This window comes from Lathamus discolor, chromosome 23 (genome assembly GCF_037157495.1).
Source record: "Lathamus discolor isolate bLatDis1 chromosome 23, bLatDis1.hap1, whole genome shotgun sequence".
Taxonomy (NCBI): Eukaryota; Metazoa; Chordata; class Aves; order Psittaciformes; family Psittacidae; genus Lathamus; species Lathamus discolor.
Window position 1 is genome coordinate 1023897 of NC_088906.1, and position 19601 is coordinate 1043497.

Genomic DNA, 19601 nt, shown 5'->3' on the forward strand with positions numbered 1-19601 from the left:
CCAGTCCAACACCCCCCAGCTGGTCCCTACTGATTATTGATGCACTGGGGGGGTCGAGGAGCCCCACAAGTGCCCCCTTGCTCAGGGGGATCCCGGCTCCCCCCAGCTGCCCCCACTGGGATGTCACCGTGTGCCCCCCCATTGAAATAAACACCCCACAGTGTCTCCAGCTCAGGCTCTCTATGGGGCAGCCCCACATCTGTGGTCAGACACCCTCTGCTATGGGACTGACCCCCCCATGACACCAGTGTCAGATGCAGTGGCACTTGTGGGGCTGCCCCTTTATTGGGAGGACTGAGATGCGCTGGGGGGTGCAGGGGTTGGGGGGCAAAGGCTCTGTGGGGCAGCCTCAGCGGCCTGGGGGAGGCAGAGACCCTCAGGGACCCCCAAACCCACCCCAAATACACCCCGAAGACCCCCCCAGGACCCCCAAAATACACCCCAGCCCCCCCCCCCAAAGCACCCGACACCCCCCGGGACCCCAAACTCCCCAATTGACCCCCCCGAGACACCCATACCCTGAACACCCCCACCCCAAAAACACCCCCCACTGGGACCCCCAAACACCCCCCCCAAACACCCCAACACCTCCCCCACCCCTGGCTCCTCACAGCTGAGCCCGCTCAAGAGGGGGCTGGGGTGTGCGTGGTGACGGAATGGAATGACATCACGGGGGGACACGGTGACGTCATGGGGAGGGGGCACCCCAGCAGCATCCAGAGGATCCTCAAGAGTGTGTGTCCCTCCTCCTCCCGTGACGTCACCCCACGCCCCGTGACGTCACAGCCTGCAGACCAGCTCTGCCAGACACACCCCGCCCCCCCCCGCGGCCACAGGCAATGCAAACCTGGAGCTGAACCTGGGGGCACCGCCTGCCCCATAGAGACCCATAGACACTGCTCCATAGAGAAACACTGCCCCACAGGCACTGCCCCTGTACCAGAGAGTCACAACCTGCCCCACTGAGACCCATAGAAACCCATAGACACTGCCCCATAGTGACCCATAGACACCACTGCCCCATAGACACCACTGCCTCATAGACATTGACCCACAGACACTGTTTCATAGACCGCGACTCATAGACAGACACTGACCCATGGACACCGCTCTGCCCCACAGCCGCCAGACTCACGACCATGGGACCCAGAGCCACAGGATCCATGGACACCAGACCCACAGCCACAGCAGACCCACAGTCACTCAGCCCCATGGCCATGTAGCACTAGGACCATTGAGGACCCACACCCCCTTGAGTTTGTGGCCAACCCAACCTGACAAAACCCACCCCATGGCCACCAGGTTCCCTAGCTCACACAGCTCTGTGGCACCCAACGCTGCAGCCACCCGGCTCTACGGCCACCCAGGACCCACAGCTCTTGGGTTTATGGCCAACCTGACCCACGGCCACCAGGTCCCATGGCCACCCAGAGCAGAGCCTCCCCGGGGTCCACATCCCCTCGGGTCTATGGCCATGACCAACCCGACAGAATCCAGCTCAGCCCATGGCCACCAGGCCCACAACCACCCGGAGCCGGGCCCGCCTGGGACCCCCAGCTCCCCACAGCCCCACACGCACCCGCGGTCAGGGGCAGGGTCTCGAACCGGCGGCCTCAGGACTCCTGCGGCACCGCCTGGGGACCCCCGGGCTCTGTCCGTGGTGCTGAAGCGGCGCCGGGGCAAGGGGGAGAGTGGGGCAGGGATGGGAGCCAAGGGAGGGCTGAGGGCACGGGGAGGGGACAGACGCCATAGGGCGACCCGGACCCATGGGGGGGTCACACACATGGTGGGGGGGGGGGGTTTGGCACGTGTCGTGTCCCCCCCCTTCGTGTCACTGCGCTCGGCTGCACTGGGGCCCCCACGAGGGTCCAGAGTCCCCCGCGCTGACGTCTTCCCACGTCATCACCTCCCACGTGGGGTATGACTCTCCCCTCATTCCTCCCCATGGTACCGGCCGGGTTAACCCCTCTGTGGCCATGGGGGGAGGGAGTTGTGTCATTGGGAGGACTGCTGTGGCATCGAGGGGGTGCAGTTGGATCATGGGGGAGCAGTTGTGTCATTGTGGGGGGACAGTTGTGTCAATGGGGGGACAGCTGTGCCATTGGGGGGGAAGTTGTGTCATTGGGGGGGAGACAGTTGTGTCATTGGGGAGACAGTTGTGTCAATGGGGGGCAGTTGTGATGGGGTGGGACAGTTGTTTCTTTTTGGGGGGCAATTGTGTCATTGGGGGGCAGTTGTGTCATGGAGGGGGGGACAACTGGGGCATTGGGGGGACAGTTGTGTCATTGGGGAGACAGTTGTGGCATCGGGGGGGCAGCTAGGTCAGGGGGGCAGTCGTGTCATTGAGGGGGGGACAGGTCATGGGGGGGAAGTTGTGCCATTGGGGGGTACAGTTGGGTCATTGGGGGGCAGTCGTGATATTGGGATGGGACAGTTGTGTCATTGGGGGGCAGTTGTGTCATTTGGGGGGCAGTTGGGTCATTGGGGGGCAGTTGGGTCATGGGGGGAAGTCATGTCATTGAGGGGAGACAGGTCATTGGGGGGGGAAGTTGTGCCATTGGGGGGGACAGCTGTGTCATTGGGGGGCAGTTGTGACACTGGGGTGGGACAGTAGTGTCATTGGGGGGGCAGCTGGGGCATTGGGGGGCAGTTGATCATGGGGGGGCAGTCGTGTCATTGGGGGGGACAGGTCATTTGGGGGGAAGTTGTGTTATTGGGGGGGACATTTGGGTCACTGGGGGGCAGTTGTGACATTGTGGGGGCAGCTGGGTCGTTAGGGGGCAATTGGATCATGGGGGAGCAGTCATGTCATTGAGGGGAGACAGGTCACTGGGGGGAAGTTGTGTCACTGGGGGGCAGTTGTGTCATTGGGGGGAGACAGTTTGGTCATTGGAGGGGCAGTTGTGTCATTGGGGGGGCAGTTGGGTCATTTGGGGGGCAGTTGGGTCATTGGGGGGGACAGTTGGGTCATTGGGGGGGCAGTTGTGTCATTTGGGGGGCAGTTGAGTCATTGGGGGGCAGTTGGGTCATTGGGGGGGACATTTGGGGCATTGGTGGGACAGTTGTGTCACTGGGGGGCAGTTGTGACATTGGGTTGGGGCAGTTGGGTCATTGGGGGGCAGCTGTGTCATTGTGGGGGGACAGTTGTGTCATTGGAGGACAGTTGTGTGATTGGGGGGGGCAGTTGTGTCATTGGGGGGGGCAGTTGGGTCACTGGAGGGATAAGGTCATTGAGGTGTGCAGGGTCTGCCCCATGGCACCCTCCTTGGTGCTGGGCCCCAAGGGCAGGGTGGGGTGGGGGTGGAGCTGTGGGGCTGTGTCACCCGTGGGTGCTGCCGGCACGTTGGGGCAGGAACCCATCAACCATCAACATGCGGGGGGGGCGGCTGAGTCACCCCTAAAAGGCGCCGGGATGGGGGGGCAGGGAGCACCTGGCCCCAGGACAGCCAAAACCACCCTTTAATTGCCAATAAATAGACCTTTAAATAACCACCAATGGTGCCCATCGGGGGAGATGCGGGGGACAAGGGGAGAGGGTCAAGGCCACCTCCAGGGTCTGGCACTGTCCCCGCTACCGGGTGAGGAACTGGAGGTTGATGGTGGCCGCGGGCACGAGCAGGGTGCGGGTCATGGGCTGGACACGGCTCCCGCCGGGCTCCGGACGCACCTCAAAGCGCAGCAGGATCTGGGGAGCACGGAGGGGGTGAGGGACATGAGGGGACATGGGGAGCCCTTGGAGGCCTGGGGGTACCTGGGAGGTGGTGGGGACAGGGGACACCCTGAGGACCATGGGGAGCACCTTGGGGGACATCAGGAGCCCTGGAGGACAAGGGGGTCTTTGGGGACATGGATGGGGTGTGGAGGGGACATGGATGGGATGTGTTGGGGACATGGATGGGATGTGCTGGGGACAAGGGACGCCTTGGGGATATGGAGGACCTTGGGAACATACGGAACATCTGGAGAAAATGAGAAGCCCTGGGGGGAACGAAAGAGTCCTTGGGGATATTGGAGGACCTGGGGCACCATGGGGACATGGGGAACCCTTGGAGACATGGAGGTCCTTGGGGATATGGTTGGGATGTGATGGAGACAAGGCGTACCCTGGGGATGTGGAGGACCTCGGGACCATGAGGGGCACCCCAGGGTGTCCTCAGGGACACTGGAGAACAGGGGGTGCCCTGAGGGACACGGGAGACACTTGGGGACATGGGGAGCTCCTGGAGACACAGGGGTCCTTTGGGGACATGGCTGGGATGTGGAGGGGACAAGGGGCGCCCCGGGGGATGCGGAGGCCCTCGGGACCACGAGGAGCAGCCTGGGGGGAGCACAGGAGTCCTCGGGGACACGGGAGGACACCGGGGGACACCGGGACACGGGGCCATGGGGGCGCGGGGGACTCGGGTCCGCCCCTGACCTGCGCCAGCGCTTGGTGGATCTCGAGCTCCGCGAGGCGGCGGCCGATGCAGCTGCGTTTGCCGACGCCGAAGGGGAGGGAGGCGAAGGGGTGGCCCGGGGCGCGGCGCAGCCACCGCTCCGGCTGGAAGCGCTCGGGAGCCGGGAACACGCGGGCGTCCCGGGAGGCGGCGTAATGGCAGAGGGTGATGAGGGTCTGCGGGGACACGGGCCCGTGAGGGGCGACGGGGCCGGGGGCACCGGGACGGGGTGAGGGGCACGGGGACGCTCGCACCTTGCGTGGCACCAGGTATTCACCCACACGGATGTCGCGGTCGGGAATGACGCGGGCATTGGCGGGAATGACAGGATAGAGCCTGGGGGGGGCACCGGGGTCACTGTGACCACCCCAGTCCCTGATCGCGTCCCCACCGTGTCCTCATCTTCATCCTTGTCCCCTGTGCTCATTCCCTGTCTCCATCCCTGCCACATTCCCTCTTAATGCCCACCACCAATCCAGTCACTACCCTCGTCCTCATCCCTATCTTCATCCTCATCCACATCCTTGTCCTTGTTTTCATCTTCATTCTTGTCCTGTGTTCATCCCTGTTTCCATCCCCACCATTCCTGCCCCACCCTCATCCCCACCCTTGTCCCTATCTTCATCCTCATCCCTCCCCTCCCCCCCATTTCCATCTCCATCTTCATCCCTGTTCTCATCCCTATCTTCATCGTTATCTCCATCCTTGTCCCCTCTGTTCATCCGTCTTAATCCCCACCACCGTTCCCATCCCAACCCTTATCTTCCTCCCTGTCCCTATCTTCATTTTAATCCCCATCCTTCTCCCCGTCCTCATCTTCATCCTTATTCCATGCTCATCCCTGTCTCCATCCCCATCCTCATCTTCTTCCCTATCCCCATCCCCACCCATCTTCATCTCTATTCCTGTCCCCTTCTTCATCTGCACCCCCTCCTTATCCTTGTCCCCTGTGTTCATCCCCATCCCTCTCCTCATCCCCATCCCTCTCCCATCCCCACCTGAGGGTCTCCTTGACCACAGCCCTCAGCAGGGGCACACTGCCCACAGCAGTGCCGTTGGTGGCAGCAGCGGCGAGCTCCCGGTGCAGCGCCGCCTGCACCCCTGGGTGCTGCGCCAGCTCGTACAGGCTCCAGGACAGGGTGCTCGAGATCTGTGACACGAGGGGGCTTCAGCAGGACCCCGCGGGGCCGGGGGCACAACCCCACGTCCCCTCCTCACCGTGTCCACGCCGGCCAGCAGCAGCTCCGTGACGTTGCCGTAGATGCTCTTCATGGGCACCTGCTCCCGTGCGAGGTGGTCGGTCAGGCACGTCCCCTGCGCCGCGTCCAGGCGCCCGCCCGCCTCGGCCACACGCCGGTCGATGTGGCGCTTGGCTGTGGAGGACCAGAACCCATCAGCATCCCCATGGCCGTGGGGCATTGCCTGGCCCTGCGTTCCCCCCACGGCCCCTCACCGAAGGCGAACATGTAGTCCCAGGCCTCGCAGAAGGTGTCCCAAGGCTTAGGGAAGAGGCGGAGCAGGGGCTTGGGCATGGCCATGGTGAGCAGCGTCATGACGAACATGGTGTTGATGGAGCGGATGAAGGTCTCGGTGTCCCGCGGTACCTCCGGCTCCAGGCAGCCCAGGCGGGAGGCGAACAGCACAGAGGAGATGCCTGGGGGGGGGGGGTGAAGGGGGTGACCCGGGGAGATGCAGGACATTGGGGGACATGAGGAGCATCCTGGGGAAGACACAGGGGGCTTTGGGGACATGGATGGGATGTGGTTGGGACAAGGGTTGTGTTGGGGGCATGGAGGGCATCGGGAACATTGGGAATACCCTGGGGAACAGGGGAAGACCTGGGGGGGGGGGGGGTGGGACAACAGGAGAGTTCCTGGGGAGCCCCTGGGGGGTCCCACCCGGGTCCCCCCCTCACCTTCCAGGCCGAACCTGTAGAAGTGGGTGCCGAGGTCGCGCACGAGGTGCTGCGGGTTCCCATCGCGCTGCAGCTGCAGCCGCTGCACCAGGTCCCCAACCACCGCAGCCACCGGCCCCGAGAAGGACTCGGCCACACGCGGGCGCAGCAGCAGCCGCCCCAGGAGCCGGCGCAGCCGCTGCCACTCCTCACCCTCCCTGCGACAGCAACATGGGGGAATATGGGACAGGGATATGGGATGGGGGATAGAGGACAGGGGTATGGGATGGGGGATAGGGGACAGGGGTATGGGATGGGGGATAGGGGACAGGGATATGGGATGGGGGATACAGGACAGGGGTATGGGATGGGGGATACGGGACAGAGGTACAGGATGGGGGATAGAGGACAGGAGTGGGAAGGGGGATAGGGGACAGGGGTATGGGATGGGGGATAGGGGACAGGGGTATGGGATGGGGGATAGGGGACAGGGGTATGGGATGGGGGATAGGGGACAGGGGTATGGGATGGGGGAAACAGGACAGGGGTGTGGGATGGGGGATACGGGACAGAGGTACAGGATGGGGGATAGAGGACAGGAGTGGGAAGGGGGATAGGGGACAGGGGTATAGGATGGGGGATAGGGGACATGGAGGGACACCATGGGGCTGGCGGTGATCACGGGGTTGGGGGGCTGAGCACTGTGTGTGTGGGTCTTGGGCTCCCGCCCCACACCTCTGCCCCACAGTTACTCACATCCGGGGGGGGCTGATTCACGCCTGAGTCACCCCCCAGCCCGTCCCGCCCGGCCGTGTCCCACGGGTGGGGGGGGCAAGGAGCTCCACAGGGCTCAGGGATACCCCAGAGACCCCCGACTCCATGTGCAGCCCCACAGCTCTGTGCTCAGACCCATGGACCCTCATGGTGATCCCTAGGCCCCCACAGACACCCCCAGACCCCCATGGGAACCCCCAGCCCTACTCACGCAGTGAGCAGCCCGTACGCGTGCCCACGGCATTCCCGGTAATCCTTCCACGAGGAGAGGTGGGAGCGGACCGGGAAGGGCCCCTCCTGGCGCAGAACCTGCTCGATGAGCCCGGCCTCGGCCACGTGCACGGTCAGGATGGGCCCAAAGGCAGCTTTCCAGAGCGGCCCATAGCGTGCCCGGCCCTGCACCTGTGGGAATGCCACTTGGAGCAACTGGGATAGGATCAGGATCCCCTTGGAGCTCCAGTAATGGGATCGGGGTCCCCCTTCTCCACTCGTAGCCCCATGCTGGTGGCACTTGGGTCCCCTCCAGCTCCTCCAAGCCCTGGACAGCAGGCTTAGGGTGCCCCTGTCCCCTCGGAGCCCCTGCGCCCCGCCGCGGGTCCCGTTACCTGCAGCTCGTGCAGCCTCCGCAGCCCCCCGCGGCACAGCAGCTCGTACATGAAGGCGGCGGGACTGGGCCCCGGCATCTCGGCCAGGCCCCGGGGGGCAGCGGCGGTTCGGGGGGGTGCTCCCAGGTCGGGCAGGGAGCGGAGGAGCCGGGCAGCGCGGGCGGGCAGGTGCGGCCCCGGGGGCATGGCGGGGCCGGCGGATCCTCGACTGAGCCGCGGGCATCGGCCGGGGCCTTTATAGGCGCCCACGTGGAGCCGGCGAGGCCACGCCTCCTTTTGGCGCCAAACACCGCCCCCTTCGCGGCAAACCACGCCCCCTTTCCCCGTACGGCCTCCCCCTCCGCGTCCAAGCCACGCCCCCTAGCTATCAAACCCCGCCCATCCCCTGGGTGATTTGCATACCGCACCGCCCCCGGCCAATCAGAGCGAGGCAGGGGGCGGTGCTATCCGGCGGGCGGGGCCACGCGTAGGCTCAACCGCGGGGCACGATCGCACCCGGTTCCCCCCCCCCGCTCCCAGCGCCCCCTGGGCGGAGCCTCGCACCCTCCCCCCCCGCCCCGCTTCCCGGGAAGCGCCGGTTGCGACACCGGTTGGGCCGGTGGAAACCCCCCCCCCCCCCCGGGGGTTTCCGTGTCCCGGCCCCCCCTCCCGGTAATCCCCACCCGCGGGGTGCGGACGGGACCAACACGGGAAATAGGGGGGAAGAGACCGAACCGTGGGAGACAACAGCGGGTTTATTATGAAAGGGGAGCGGCAGAGGGGTCCCGGGGTGGGTCAGGCCCCGGGGGGGTCCGGGAGGCGGCGGAACACGGCGGGGAGCGGGGCCCGCCCCCCCCGCTGCGCCCGGCACCCCTCCTCGGTCACCGTGCCCAGGAGCGACAGCAGTGGGTCCGAGTCCTGGGGGAAAGAGGGCAATGATGGGGACCAGGGGCCTGTGTCCCCCCCAGCACCTCCCTGTGACCCTCCCAGTAACCCCCAGTGCACCCCGCAGAGCTCCCAGTAGCGCCCAATGCCCCTCCACAGGCTCCCAGTTCTGCCAGTGCCTCGCCAGTACCACTCCCATGAGCTCCCAGTAGCCCCTAATGCCCCCCCCATGCATTCCCAGTGCTCCCAGTGTCCCTCCATCTGTTCCCAGTACCCCCAGTGGGTCCCCAGTGCCCTTCCATGTGTTCCCAGTGCCCCTCACCAGCTGGCCCAGCGGCACCTCCTCAAACAGCGGGTGCTCCCTGAAGTGCGTCACCATCCACTGGTGCAGGTCAGGCACGTCCGTCACCGTGTACACCAGCCCCTGGGACACGGAGTCACCGGGGGGGCCCGACACCCCCCCCCCCCATGCTCTATGGGGACCATCCCAGGTTTTCCCCTGTGTCCCCAGTACAGGGACATTTGGAGCACGAAAAGGGGCTGGGAACATTGGGGGACCCAGGGTGATGTGGGTGTCCCCTCGTGTCCCAGGGTGTCCTCTTGTGCTCCCAGTGAGCTCCAGAAGGGTCCAGGGACACCCAGGGGGTTCTGGTGCTCAATGGGGTGGCCAGGGTGGGTTCCAGTGACGGGGGTGGGGGGGGATCCCGTGTCGCGTTGGGGGGGGGGGTGTCCTGGGGGTCGTTCCCAGTGCTTGGGGAGGGTCCTGGTACCTCAGTGCTTAAAGGGGGTGTCCCAGTGCTGGGAGGGGGTCCTGGTACTGAGAGGGTCCCAGTGCTTGGGGCGGGTGGGGGTGTCTCAGAGCACAGGGGGGTCCCAGTGTCTGTCCCGGTGCTGGGGTTGCTCCCAGTACTCAGGAAGAGGGGGTCCCAGTGCCGGAGGGGTCCCGGGGCTCACCCCCGGGCGCAGGACGTAGCCGTACTCAGCCAGCAGCGCGGGGCTGATGATTCTCCACTTGTGCTTTGTGCGCTTGAAGTGGGGGTCAGGGAATAGGAAGAACATGCGGCGGAGCTGGGGGGGTGCGGGGGGGGTCAGCACCCCACAGGGGAACTGGGGCAGACCCTGTAACCCCCCCACCCCAGACATTGACAATGGGGGGAACAGGGTACTGGGGACACACAAGGCAATGGGTACCCCCCAGTGCCGCCCCCCCATGAGTTCCCACTGCTCCCAGTACCTTCAAGTGACATCCCATGGAGTCGCAGTACCCCCCAGTGCCCCCCCATGGGCTCCCAGTATCCCCCTATGGGATCCCAGTATCCCCCAGTGCCCCCCCACCATGGGCTCCCAGTACCCCTCAGTGACACCCCATGGGCTCCCAGTACCCCCCAGTGTGGCCCCCCATGGGCTCCCAGTATCCCCCAGTGCTCCTCCCCATGGGCTCCCAGTGCCCCCCAGTATGGCCCCCCAAGGGCTCCCAGGACACCCCAGTGTCCCCCCCATGGGCTCCCAATACCCCCAGTGCCCCTCCATGGGCTCCCAGTACCCCCAAGTATGGCCCCTGTGCACCCCTCCCCCATGAGCTCCCCAGGAGCTCTCAGTACCCCCATGCCCTGAGTGGGGGATCCCAGTACCCCCCATGTGCCTCCCTCCCTGCCCAGTGCAACCCCCATGGAATCCCAGTACCCCCCCAGTGCTCTCAGTGCCACCCATGGGCAGGGTGCTGGGGGACAGCCGGGGGGGGGTGGCCCTCAAGGGTTCTGGGGGGCACCCAGGGTTCTTTGGGGGGTTCAGGGAGGGTCCAAGGGGTGACTCGGGGGGTGGGGGGGATCCTGGAGGTATCAGGAGGGGGGTTTGTGCCTGGGGATGGAATTTGGGGTGTCTGGGGTGGGGGCTTCGGTGGGTTTTGGGGTGTCTGGGAGTGCCTGGGGGGTTGGAAGAGTTTGGGGGTGTATGGAGGGGGGGTGTCTGAGAGGGCTTTGGAGGTGCTGAGAGGGTTTGGGGGTTGCTTCGGGGCCTTTAGGGGGTGTCTGGAGGAATTGGGGGGGCTTGGGGATGTCTGGGGTGGTTCGGTGACGTTTGGGGGAGTTTGTGAGGGTTTGGGGGGGTGGGGGTGTTCGGAGGCGTTTGTGAGGGTTTTGGGGGGGGTGGGGGTGTTTGGGGGTCCCGGGGGTCGCACCTGCGCCCTACGGAAGAAGTGGGGCAGGTGCTTCATGGCGTTGCCCCTCACGCACGCCACGTTCCGGCAGCGCGGGGGAGCCGCCGCCCGCAGCGCCCGGATCCGCTGCGCCGTGAACGCGGCCACGCGGGGGCGCAGCTCCAGCCCCAGCGCCAGCTCCTGCGGGAACAGCCCCGAGAGCGCCACTGCGGGCACCGGAGCGCGGCGGTGAGAGCCCGGGGAGCACCGGAGCCCAGAGAGAGCAATGGAGCCCATAGGGGGCAATGGAGCCCATAGGGGGCAATGGAGCCCATAGAGAGCAATGGAGCCCATAGGGGGCAATGGAGCCCATAGGGGGCAATGGAGCCCATAGGGGGCAATGGAGCCCATAGGGGGCAATGGAGCCCATAGAGAGCAATGGAGCCCCATAGAGAGCAATGGAGCCCATAGAGAGCAATGGAGCCCCATAGAGAGCAATGGAGCCCATAGAGAGCAATGGAGCCCCATAGAGAGCAATGGAGCCCATAGAGAGCAATGGAGCCCATAGAGAGCAATGGAGCCCCACAGAGAGCACCGGAGTCCCCACAGAGAGCAACGGAGCCCCCATAGAGAGCACCGGAGCCCCATAGAGAGCAACGGAGCCCCTATAGAGAGCACCGGAGCCCCATAGAGAGCAACGGAGCCTATAGAGAGGAATGGAGCCCCCACAGAGAGCACCGGAACCCCCATAGAGAGCAATGGAGCCCATAGAGAGCACCGGAGCCCCATAGAGAGCACCGGAGCCCATAGAGAGCAATGGAGCCCCCACAGACAGCAATGCAGCCCCTAAACAGAGCCATGGAGCCCCCTAAACATCAACACAGACCCCAACCCCCCTGGCATGGATCCTCAAACCCAATTCCAGCCTCTGACCCCCAAACCCCAACCCTGGAACCCCAACCCTGGCTTCTGACCCCAACCCTGGACCCCGACCCCCTCAACATCCCCCCCCCCCCAGTGCCCCTCTCCAGGGTCCCAGACCCCTCCCATGCCTCTCACCCCCCGCTCCCCGGTGCCCCCCTCACCCAGCAGCCCCCCGTAGCCGCAGCCCACATCGAGGGTCTCCACGCGGGGCGGGGGCTGCCCCGGGGGGGCGTCGGGAGGGAAGAAGTCCGGGAACAGCGCGGCCCAGTCCATGTCCTGCGGGCGGGGGGGGCTGCGGGGGCACCGCGGTTACCGGGGGCGAGCGCACGGGAAGGGGCGGGGGGGGAACAACACCGCGGGGAGGGTTCCGGGGATCATAGATTGGGCCCCGGTGGGGTCCGGTCCGGGGTCACCGGGGGGGTACGGGGAGGGACCTGGGGAGCCACTGGGGATAACCAAGGCGTTACCGCTGGGGTCCCGGGGGTCACCGGGGTTACCATAGGGTCACGGGGGTGTTACCGGGGGCTCCCGGCGGCCCCGCCCGCACTCACTATCGCAGGGTGTGATCCGCCAGCGGGTTCGAGTGCGCGCGCTGCCGGTAGAACCGCTTCTGCGGCGGCGCCGCCGGGTCCGCCATGGCCACACCGGAGCGCAGCGGCACCTGCGGGCGCACGGAACCGACGTCACGGCGCGGCGCTGATCAGTGACGTACGCATCGAGCCCGCTGGCCCGGGGTGGGCGTGGTGGTGGTGGGCGGGGCTCGAGTAAGACACGCCCCCAGTGCCCCGCCTTGATACCAGCCCCCCCATTGACCTCCATTGACCCCAAGGGCTTTCAGTGCCCCCAGTGCACCCCCAGTGCCCCCCAAGTGACCCCCCAGGGCTCCCAGTGCCTCCCCAGTGCCCCCCAGTACCCCTCTGAGCCCCCAATGCCCCCCCAGTGCCTCTTATGGACCCCCTCCAGTGCCTCCCAATGACAACCCAGTGCCCCCTAGTCACTCCCAGTGCCCCCATTGCCCTCCAGTGCTTCTTACTGAGCCCCCACTGCCTCCCAGTGGCCCCCCAAGCCCCCAATGCCCCTCCAGTGCCCTCCCAGTCACTTCCTGTGTCTCCCAGTGCCCCCCCCAGCCCCCATTGACCTTCAGTGCCTCTCACTGACCCCCCCCAACTGCCTCCCTCCCCCCCCCCCCCCCCCGCCGTTCTTTGGGGATTTCGGGCTCTGACGAAGCCGATTTCTGAGAAAGCCCTGGGGGGCTGGGGGGGGGCGGGGGGGGGGTTGAGCAACGCGGGGCTGGACCCGCCCGACCCGAGCCTTCCAGGAACTGTGCGGGGGAAAAACTCGGGAATCAACCCCCCCCCCCCCACCTCGCCCGTCGGGTGCCCTGACCCCCCCCCAGGGTGCTACAAGCATTAACCGGGTGACGCAGGCCATGGGGGACCCCGGTTGTTCATTACCGCCACGAGGGGGTCGCCCCACCCCACCCCACCCCCTCCCCGGTTACTGTTTATCTGGGTCATGTGGGCTCCGGGCACAAGGAATGGGGCTGGGATGAGGGGGGGTGCGGGGGGGTCCCGTGTGTGTCCTCAGGGGTGGGCACAGGACACACGGGATGGGGACACCAGGGCAGGGACACAGTGACCAGGGACATGGGGGTCAGGGACACTGGGGACAGGGACACCAGGACAAGGACACCAGGAATAGGGTTACCAGGGCTATAGACACCAGTGCCAGGGATAACGGGACTGGGGACACCGGGTGAGGGATTTGGGGCCAGGGACACTGGCCCCACACTGTGACCAAGGACAGCAAGACCAGAGGTGTTGGGATCAGGGACACTGGGGCTGGGGACATCCAGGTCAGGGACACCAGGACAGAGACACCAAGGACAGAGGTGCTGGGACCAGGGACATCAGGACAAGGACACCATGACCAGGGACACAAGGGTCAGGGACACTGTGACCAGGAACACTGGGATCAGGGACACTGGGGCTGGAGACATCAGGGTCAGGGACACCAGGACAAGGCCACCATGAGCAGGGATGCCAGGTGAGCAACACTGGGTGAGGGACACTGTGACCAGGGAGACTGGAACACCGGGGCTGGGGACACCAGGCCTGGCTCCAGGCCCCTGCCAGCGACAGTGTCCCAGTGGTGACACTGGTGTTGATGGGACAGGGACAGGAGCAAGAGAACAGGGGGTGGCACCAGGGTGAGACCCTAGGACGGGGAGTGGTGGCCTCCAACTGGGGCAGGGACGAGACTGGGCTGGCTGGGAGCAGGTGACACCGAGGATGGGAGTGGGAAGGGAAGGGGACGGAGACAGGGAAGAGATGGGGACAGGGAAGGGATGGGGCAGGAAAGGGGTTGGGACTGATGGGTGGGACAAGGAGTGCCCTGGGGACATCGGGAATGGGGACACTGGGATAGGGCTTGGACGCATGTGGGGACATTGGAGATGGAAGAAGGAACACCGGGAACGGGGACACCGGACGGACACAGACACCGCCGAGGGGTGGGCGGAGCCTCAGACCCCGCCCCTCCGGGGGGCGGGGCATCTTCAGCGCTGACTAATCACGGAAGGGGCCTTGGCTTACGGCCCCGCCCTCTCCGCCAAAATGGCTGCGCCCGCGCGCCACGTGGGTGCCGGGACCCGGTGGGAGACGGCGGCGGGAGGGGAAGAAGGAACGGAAACGGAAGGGGAATGGGAAACGGAAGAGGAAGGGGAAGAGGAAGCGGAAGGGCCCGGCGCGCTGCGGGCCGTGTTCCCCCGCGACCCCGTGCTCTTCGCTGACACGTTCCCGGTGCTGCGGCGGTTCCGGCTCTGCGGGCGCGTCCTGCGCATCGCGCAGCACCACGGGCCGCGGCTCGGGCTGGCGGCCAACGTCTGGGAGGCGGTGGGTGGGGGGCACCCGGGACTGGGGAGCACGGGAGGGACTGGGAGAGGGCACGGGGGGGCACTGGAGTTGGGGGCTTCCCGGGGGGGGGACTCTCTGGGGGGGTCCCTGATGGAGACGGGGGGGGGGGGGGGCACTGGGAATCCCTGAGGATCCCCAGGGAATGGGGGATCCACCCCCCGGGGGAGCTCTGGGTGATGCCGGAGGGGGGAGGGTCTGGCCTGCCCTCCCCCCCATCCCACTCATCCCCTCAACTCCCCCATTCCCGTTCCCCCCCCACCAATCCCCTTCCGCCCCCTCCCAGGCGCTGGCCCTGGCCCAGTTCCTGGAGCAGCAGCGCTTCGAGTTCCGGGGCCGGTCCGTGATCGAGCTGGGCGCCGGCACCGGCATCCTCGGCATCCTGGCGGCGATGCTGGGTGCGCAGCGGGAATGGGGGCACCCATGGGGCTGGGAGGGAGGTGTCCCGTACACAACCCCACACCCCATTGGAACTGGAAGCAAGTGACTGCTTATTGGGATCTTGGGGGGAGGCGGGGGACTCCTGGGAGTGCAGGGGAGCTCCGGGGGACGCAGGGGTTTGGGGGTGCAGAGGACGTTGTGGGGTGCCCCCCTCTAAACCGCAACCCCCCCCATTCAGGAGGTGACGTCACCATCACGGACCGGCCGGTGGCGCTGGACCAGATCCGGGAGAACGTCCGGTTGAACTTCCCGGGGGCCGGGACTCGGCCGCGGGTGCGGGCGCTGGAGTGGGGCCGGGACGAGGACTCCTTCCCTCGGGACTTCCAGGTCGTTCTGGGCTCGGACCTCGTCTACGACCCCGCGTCCTTCCCGGCGCTGCTGCGGGCACTGCGGCACCTCTGCGGGCCCCGCTCCCAGGCCCTGCTGAGCGCCCGCACCCGGGGTGGGGACAGCGGCTCCCGGTGCTTCTTCCACCGGGTCCTGCCGCCGTTCTTCAGGGTCCAGCTGCTGTGGCAGGAGCAGGAGCACGACATCGAGATCTATGGCGTGACCTGCCGGGGGGGGGCCGCGGCACCCCCTCCCTGGGGGTCGTGCGGGGAGGGGGGGACGCTGCAATGGGGGTATCCTGACAGTGATTAAATGGTCAACATTTAACGGCGGGGCGGCTGCAGTGCATTTGGGGGTGCAGGTCTGGGGCGGGGTCTAAAAGGGTTGGGGGGTGTCTGGCCAAGGCTGGGGGAGCTGCATAGGGGATGTTTAGGGGTTGTGGGGGTCTGCCCAGAGCAGAGAGGACTCCAGAGGGGGTTGGTGGGGAGCCTGGTCAAGCTGGAGCGGTCTCTATGAAGTTCTGTTGGGGACTGCAGGGCCGTGGGGGGGTTGACCAGGGATCTGGATCTGGGGGGGTATGGCCAAGGTGGGGGCTCTGTGAGGGGCTGGGGAGTCTCTAGAAGCGGGGGGTCAGGGCTGGGGGGGGGGCGCCTCTGGGCGGCTGTAGTCCCCGAGGCTGTTGGGTCGGGTTCAGGGCGGGCGGGCTTTAGGACCCGGGTGAGCAGCTCCTTCGCGAGTGGCGTCACGTCTGAGTCCCGTCGTGTCCCGCCCTCGGGGGTCGCGGTGTCGTGACGTCATCTGTGCGCGCCGCGGGCAGGGTCCGGGATGCAGCGGGCGGCGCGGAGCGCGCTGTGGGTGAGCACGGGAGCCGGGAGAGCTCCCCCGGCCCCGGCCCGCTCCATGCCCCCGCGCTCTCCCCTCCCGGCCCTCCCGGCCCGGTTCTTCCGCGCCGCCGCCCCGGTGCTGGCGGCGGACAAGGAGCCGCTGCTGCAGCTGCGGCGCCGCACGGGGCTCCCGATCCTGCAGTGCCGGGACGCGCTGCAGCGCTGCGGGGGGGACCTGGCGCAGGTGAGGCCTGGGCGGGGGCGGGGCTGATCTCCGGGGTGACCCTCACCCGGGGCTGTGTGACACCCGTCATGTGACACCCATCATGTGACATCTCCGTACTGAACCCCCCCCCCCCATCCCAGCGCTCCCCCCCATGTGACAACCCCCCCATGTGACCCCTCCCGCAGGCGGAGGCCTGGCTGCTGGAGCAGGCGCGGCGCCAGGGCTGGAGCAGCGTCCCCGTGGCGCAGGAGCGGCCGGCGAAGGACGGGCTGGTGGGGCTCCTGCGGGAGGGGCCGGCGGCCGTGATGGTGGAGGTGGGTACCGGGGGGGGGGGTGTCCGGTCCCTCCCGGTCTCACCCACACCCCACCCCCAGCTCAGCTGCGAAACCGACTTCGTGGCGCGGACCACCGAGTTCCAGCGCGTGGTGGCGCAGGCGGCGCTGGGCGCTATGGAGCTGTGCCGGACAGCGCCCCCTGCCGTTCGGGCGTGCTCACAGGTGCGTGTGAGTGGGGGGGGGAGCCCCGACCCCCCCCAAAGCAACCCCCAGCCAAAGCACCCACACATCCCTCAGCCCCTTTAAGCACCCACACAGCCCCTGTGGTCCCCATAAACCACAACTCCCCGGGGGGGTCACCCCACACTCCCCCTGTCCTCCCAAACCACCACAGCCCCCTCTTAACCAACCCCCAACTCCCCTAAAGCCCCCCCAGGGGTGCTCCCAGATGTGGGGGGGGCAACCCCTGTCCCCCCTTAACACCCCCCCACCCCCCCAGCACTTCCTGCAGCCTGAGGAACTCGCTGAGCTCCGGACCGGGCCTGGGGGGAGGCCCCTGAGTGAGGAGCTGGCGCTGGCCCAGGGTGAGTGGGGGACACCAGGGTGGGGGTGACCCTGGGGGGTGGACAGTGGAGGGCATGGGGGTACCTAGGGAGGACGATGGTGGGGACCTGGGGACACAGGACCCAGGGTGGTGACCAGGGACATCATGAAGGTACAGTATGGAGGGGCACTTGTTGGGGGGACAGACCCCTGACGGTGGTGATGGAGGGGGTGGTGGGGACATGGGGCACTGGGGGGGGTGGGGCTGATGTTAGGCACAGGGGGCCCTGGGTGGTGATGAGACCCAGGGACACCCCTCTGGGCAGTGGCTGTGGCCTTGGGGAGGGGACAGGACCTGGGGTCACCCCGGGACAGGGTGATGGGGGGAGGCACCCTGGGTGGTGACAGAAGGGACACGAGGGGGACACCAGGGGGAAGAGAATGGAGGGGAGCTGGGGGAGGATGTGGGGTGACCCTGGAGGGGTGGGGGGGACACCCGAGGTGGTGATGCTAGGACACCCTGAGCAGTGACAGGAGGGACCTGGGGTGATCCTGGGGGGGGGGATGACCCCGTGTGACCCCCCCCATCTCCCCGCAGGCCGCCTGGGCGAGGCCGTGTCCCTGCGCCGCGCCGCGTGGCTGCGGGTGCGGCCGGGCTCCGGGTTCGTGTCCGGGTACGCGCACGGGGGCCCCGCTGCGGATCCCGGCGCGGGGCCGGTGGCGCTGGGGACGCTGGGCGCGCTGGTCGCGTGCGGCGCGCGGGGCGTGGCGCGGGGCGGCGCGCGCGGGGCCGCGCTGGAGGCGCTGGGCCGGCAGGTGGCGCAGCACGTGGTGGGTTTCGCGCCACGGCGCGTGGGGCGCGCGCGGGAACGGCCGCGGGCGGGGCCCGAGGGGGAGGCGGAGGCGCTGCTGGCGCAGGAGTTCCTGCACGCGCCGGGGCGCCGCGTGGGGCGCGTGCTCCGCGCGCTGGGCCCGCTCTGCGTCACCGGCTTCGTGCGGTTCCGCTGCGGGGAGGAGCCCACCGCGGACGTGACCTCGCGGTGACACCTCCCCTCCCCCCCCCCCCCACGTGACCCGCCCCCGGTACCGGCTGGGGTCACCCGGGGTCGTTGACCCCTCCCGGTACCGGTGGCGCCGGGACCCCCCCGCACCCCCAGCGGAATAAACGGGAATAGGAGCGAGCCCGGGTGTTTTATTGGGGATAGGGGGAAGGGAAGCGTCGTCGTGCCCCGCCCCCCCCCGCCTCCGTCCCCATCCCGAGGGACCCCCGCACCGCAGCCGGGGATCGATACCCCCGGCCTGAACCCCCCCCCGGGACCTCCCCCGCTCCGACTCCGGCCTTGACTCCAGCTTGGGACTGGCCCTGACCGGGGTTGACCTTTCCTCCCCTACCGGGGTTGCCACCCCGTTCCGCCCCCCCCCCCCCCCCCCCCCCCCCCCCCCGCGATCCCGGACTCACCCCCGCCCCCCCCGGCGCCGCCAGCACTGGTTTATTAAGGTTGAACCGGTAAAACGGGGGGGGGGGACGGGTTAGGAGGTGCTCGGGGGGAGGGAGGGGACACAGGACACACGGTTGCTACGGGACGATGCTCAGCTCCCCCCCCCCCCCCCCCCTCCGGTATTCCCGCCCCGTGACGTCACTGGTCGCCTCCCAGGACAAGTAACCGGGAGCAGGCCGGGCTGGAACAGCCTAATCCTGGATTACTTGAACCGGGCCGCGGCCGCTGCTCCCCCCCGGTGACACCGCCCCCCCCTCCCGTGTCCTCACGTGACCCCCGGTACCTGCCGCCTCGCGCCGCTGCCGGAGCCGCCGGTACCACGGCGGTTTCCAGCCCCCCCCCAACCCGAACGGCGCTTCCTGATTGGGTACTGCGAGGGGGGCCTGGAAACAGCCGCCAGGCGCTGATTGGAGGAGGCGGAGGAGCTGCGCTGGGATTGGCTGAGGTGCGCGCGGGGGGCTGGGCCCGGTGGTGTTTACCGCGGAAAACATCCCGGGAAGGGGCGGGGCGAGCCTCGGAGCCGCGCCCACGCGTTCTCAATCCCCATTGGCTGGGGCCTGGGCGATGCAGGGGAGGGGCGGGGTCTTAAGAGAATGGGCGGGGCCAGGGGCGGATACAGGGATACACGGATACAGGGATAAATGGATACAGGGATATACGGATACATGGACACAGATACATGGATATAGGCATATATGGATACATGGACACATGGATACAGGGATATATGGATACATGGACACAGGGATACATGGATACAGGTATACATGGACACAGGGATACATTGATACAGGCATACATGGATACACAGATACATGGACACAGGGATACACAGATACATGTATACAAGGTTATGTGGACACATGTATACAGGGATACACTGACACAGCTCCCACCAAAACTCAGTCCCATGGGCTGAATAT

At 67.1% G+C, this 19601-nt stretch overlaps 4 protein-coding genes across 6 annotated transcripts; 2 read left to right on the top strand and 2 right to left on the bottom strand.

Annotated features, from left to right (window-relative positions):
* Window positions 1–3458: 3458 nt before the first annotated feature.
* On the bottom strand, window positions 3459–7911 carry LOC136003757 (25-hydroxyvitamin D-1 alpha hydroxylase, mitochondrial). Its single transcript, XM_065659664.1, has 9 exons — window positions 7710–7911; window positions 7316–7506; window positions 6352–6548; window positions 5890–6090; window positions 5655–5809; window positions 5435–5586; window positions 4691–4772; window positions 4418–4612; window positions 3459–3685 (listed from the first exon to the last, which is right to left on the bottom strand). Exons 1-9 carry the CDS (start codon window positions 7893–7895, stop codon window positions 3572–3574), a joined length of 1473 nt encoding a protein of 490 aa, XP_065515736.1. The 5' UTR covers window positions 7896–7911; the 3' UTR covers window positions 3459–3571.
* A 514-nt stretch (window positions 7912–8425) lies between these two features.
* Window positions 8426–12465, bottom strand: METTL1 (methyltransferase 1, tRNA methylguanosine). 3 transcript variants are annotated; one of them, XM_065659686.1, is made up of 6 exons: window positions 12183–12350; window positions 11793–11923; window positions 10750–10934; window positions 9528–9641; window positions 8896–8997; window positions 8426–8606 (listed from the first exon to the last, which is right to left on the bottom strand). In XM_065659686.1, the coding sequence occupies exons 1-6, from the start codon at window positions 12266–12268 to the stop codon at window positions 8484–8486; spliced, it is 741 nt and encodes a 246-aa protein (XP_065515758.1). In that variant the 5' UTR covers window positions 12269–12350; the 3' UTR covers window positions 8426–8483. The 3 variants fall into 3 exon arrangements, with proteins under 3 accessions (XP_065515758.1, XP_065515760.1, XP_065515757.1); XM_065659688.1 differs by lacking the exon at window positions 10750–10934 and having other exon boundaries at window positions 12183–12465; XM_065659685.1 differs by lacking the exons at window positions 11793–11923; window positions 12183–12350 and having other exon boundaries at window positions 10750–11599.
* Window positions 12466–14027: 1562 nt separating this feature from the next.
* Window positions 14028–15636, top strand: EEF1AKMT3 (EEF1A lysine methyltransferase 3). Its single transcript, XM_065659640.1, has 3 exons — window positions 14028–14525; window positions 14830–14941; window positions 15163–15636. The coding sequence occupies exons 1-3, from the start codon at window positions 14247–14249 to the stop codon at window positions 15621–15623; spliced, it is 852 nt and encodes a 283-aa protein (XP_065515712.1). The 5' UTR covers window positions 14028–14246; the 3' UTR covers window positions 15624–15636.
* A 460-nt stretch (window positions 15637–16096) lies between these two features.
* On the top strand, window positions 16097–18360 carry TSFM (Ts translation elongation factor, mitochondrial). Its single transcript, XM_065659641.1, has 5 exons — window positions 16097–16379; window positions 16547–16675; window positions 16736–16858; window positions 17136–17220; window positions 17778–18360. Exons 1-5 carry the CDS (start codon window positions 16137–16139, stop codon window positions 18221–18223), a joined length of 1026 nt encoding a protein of 341 aa, XP_065515713.1. The 5' UTR covers window positions 16097–16136; the 3' UTR covers window positions 18224–18360.
* Window positions 18361–19601: the final 1241 nt, after the last annotated feature.

Bases quoted from the DNA above. Each gene is read 5' to 3' on its own strand.
- LOC136003757 (XM_065659664.1), bottom strand. From the start codon at position 7,895: ATGCCCCCGGGGCCGCACCTGCCCGCCCGCGCTGCCCGGCTCCTCCGC. The intron at 6,091-6,351 runs GTGAGGGGGGGA...CCCCCCCCCCAG, and splicing joins CTACAGGTTCGGCCTGGAAG to GCATCTCCTCTGTGCTGTTC. The intron at 5,587-5,654 runs GTGAGGAGGGGA...CTCGTGTCACAG, and splicing joins TGCTGGCCGGCGTGGACACG to ATCTCGAGCACCCTGTCCTG.
- METTL1 (XM_065659685.1), bottom strand. From the start codon at position 11,496: ATGGGGCTCCGGTGCTCTCTATGGGCTCCATTGCTCTCTATGGGGGTT. The intron at 9,642-10,749 runs GTGCGACCCCCG...GCACCCCCCCAG, and splicing joins ACTTCTTCCGTAGGGCGCAG to CTCCGCCGCATGTTCTTCCT. The intron at 8,998-9,527 runs GTGAGCCCCGGG...TCCGTGTCCCAG, and splicing joins GCTACGTCCTGCGCCCGGGG to GGGCTGGTGTACACGGTGAC.
- EEF1AKMT3 (XM_065659640.1), top strand. From the start codon at position 14,247: ATGGCTGCGCCCGCGCGCCACGTGGGTGCCGGGACCCGGTGGGAGACG. The intron at 14,526-14,829 runs GTGGGTGGGGGG...GCCCCCTCCCAG, and splicing joins CGGCCAACGTCTGGGAGGCG to GCGCTGGCCCTGGCCCAGTT. The intron at 14,942-15,162 runs GTGCGCAGCGGG...CCCCCCATTCAG, and splicing joins CATCCTGGCGGCGATGCTGG to GAGGTGACGTCACCATCACG.
- TSFM (XM_065659641.1), top strand. From the start codon at position 16,137: ATGCAGCGGGCGGCGCGGAGCGCGCTGTGGGTGAGCACGGGAGCCGGG. The intron at 16,380-16,546 runs GTGAGGCCTGGG...CCCCTCCCGCAG, and splicing joins GCGGGGGGGACCTGGCGCAG to GCGGAGGCCTGGCTGCTGGA. The intron at 16,859-17,135 runs GTGCGTGTGAGT...CCACCCCCCCAG, and splicing joins CCGTTCGGGCGTGCTCACAG to CACTTCCTGCAGCCTGAGGA.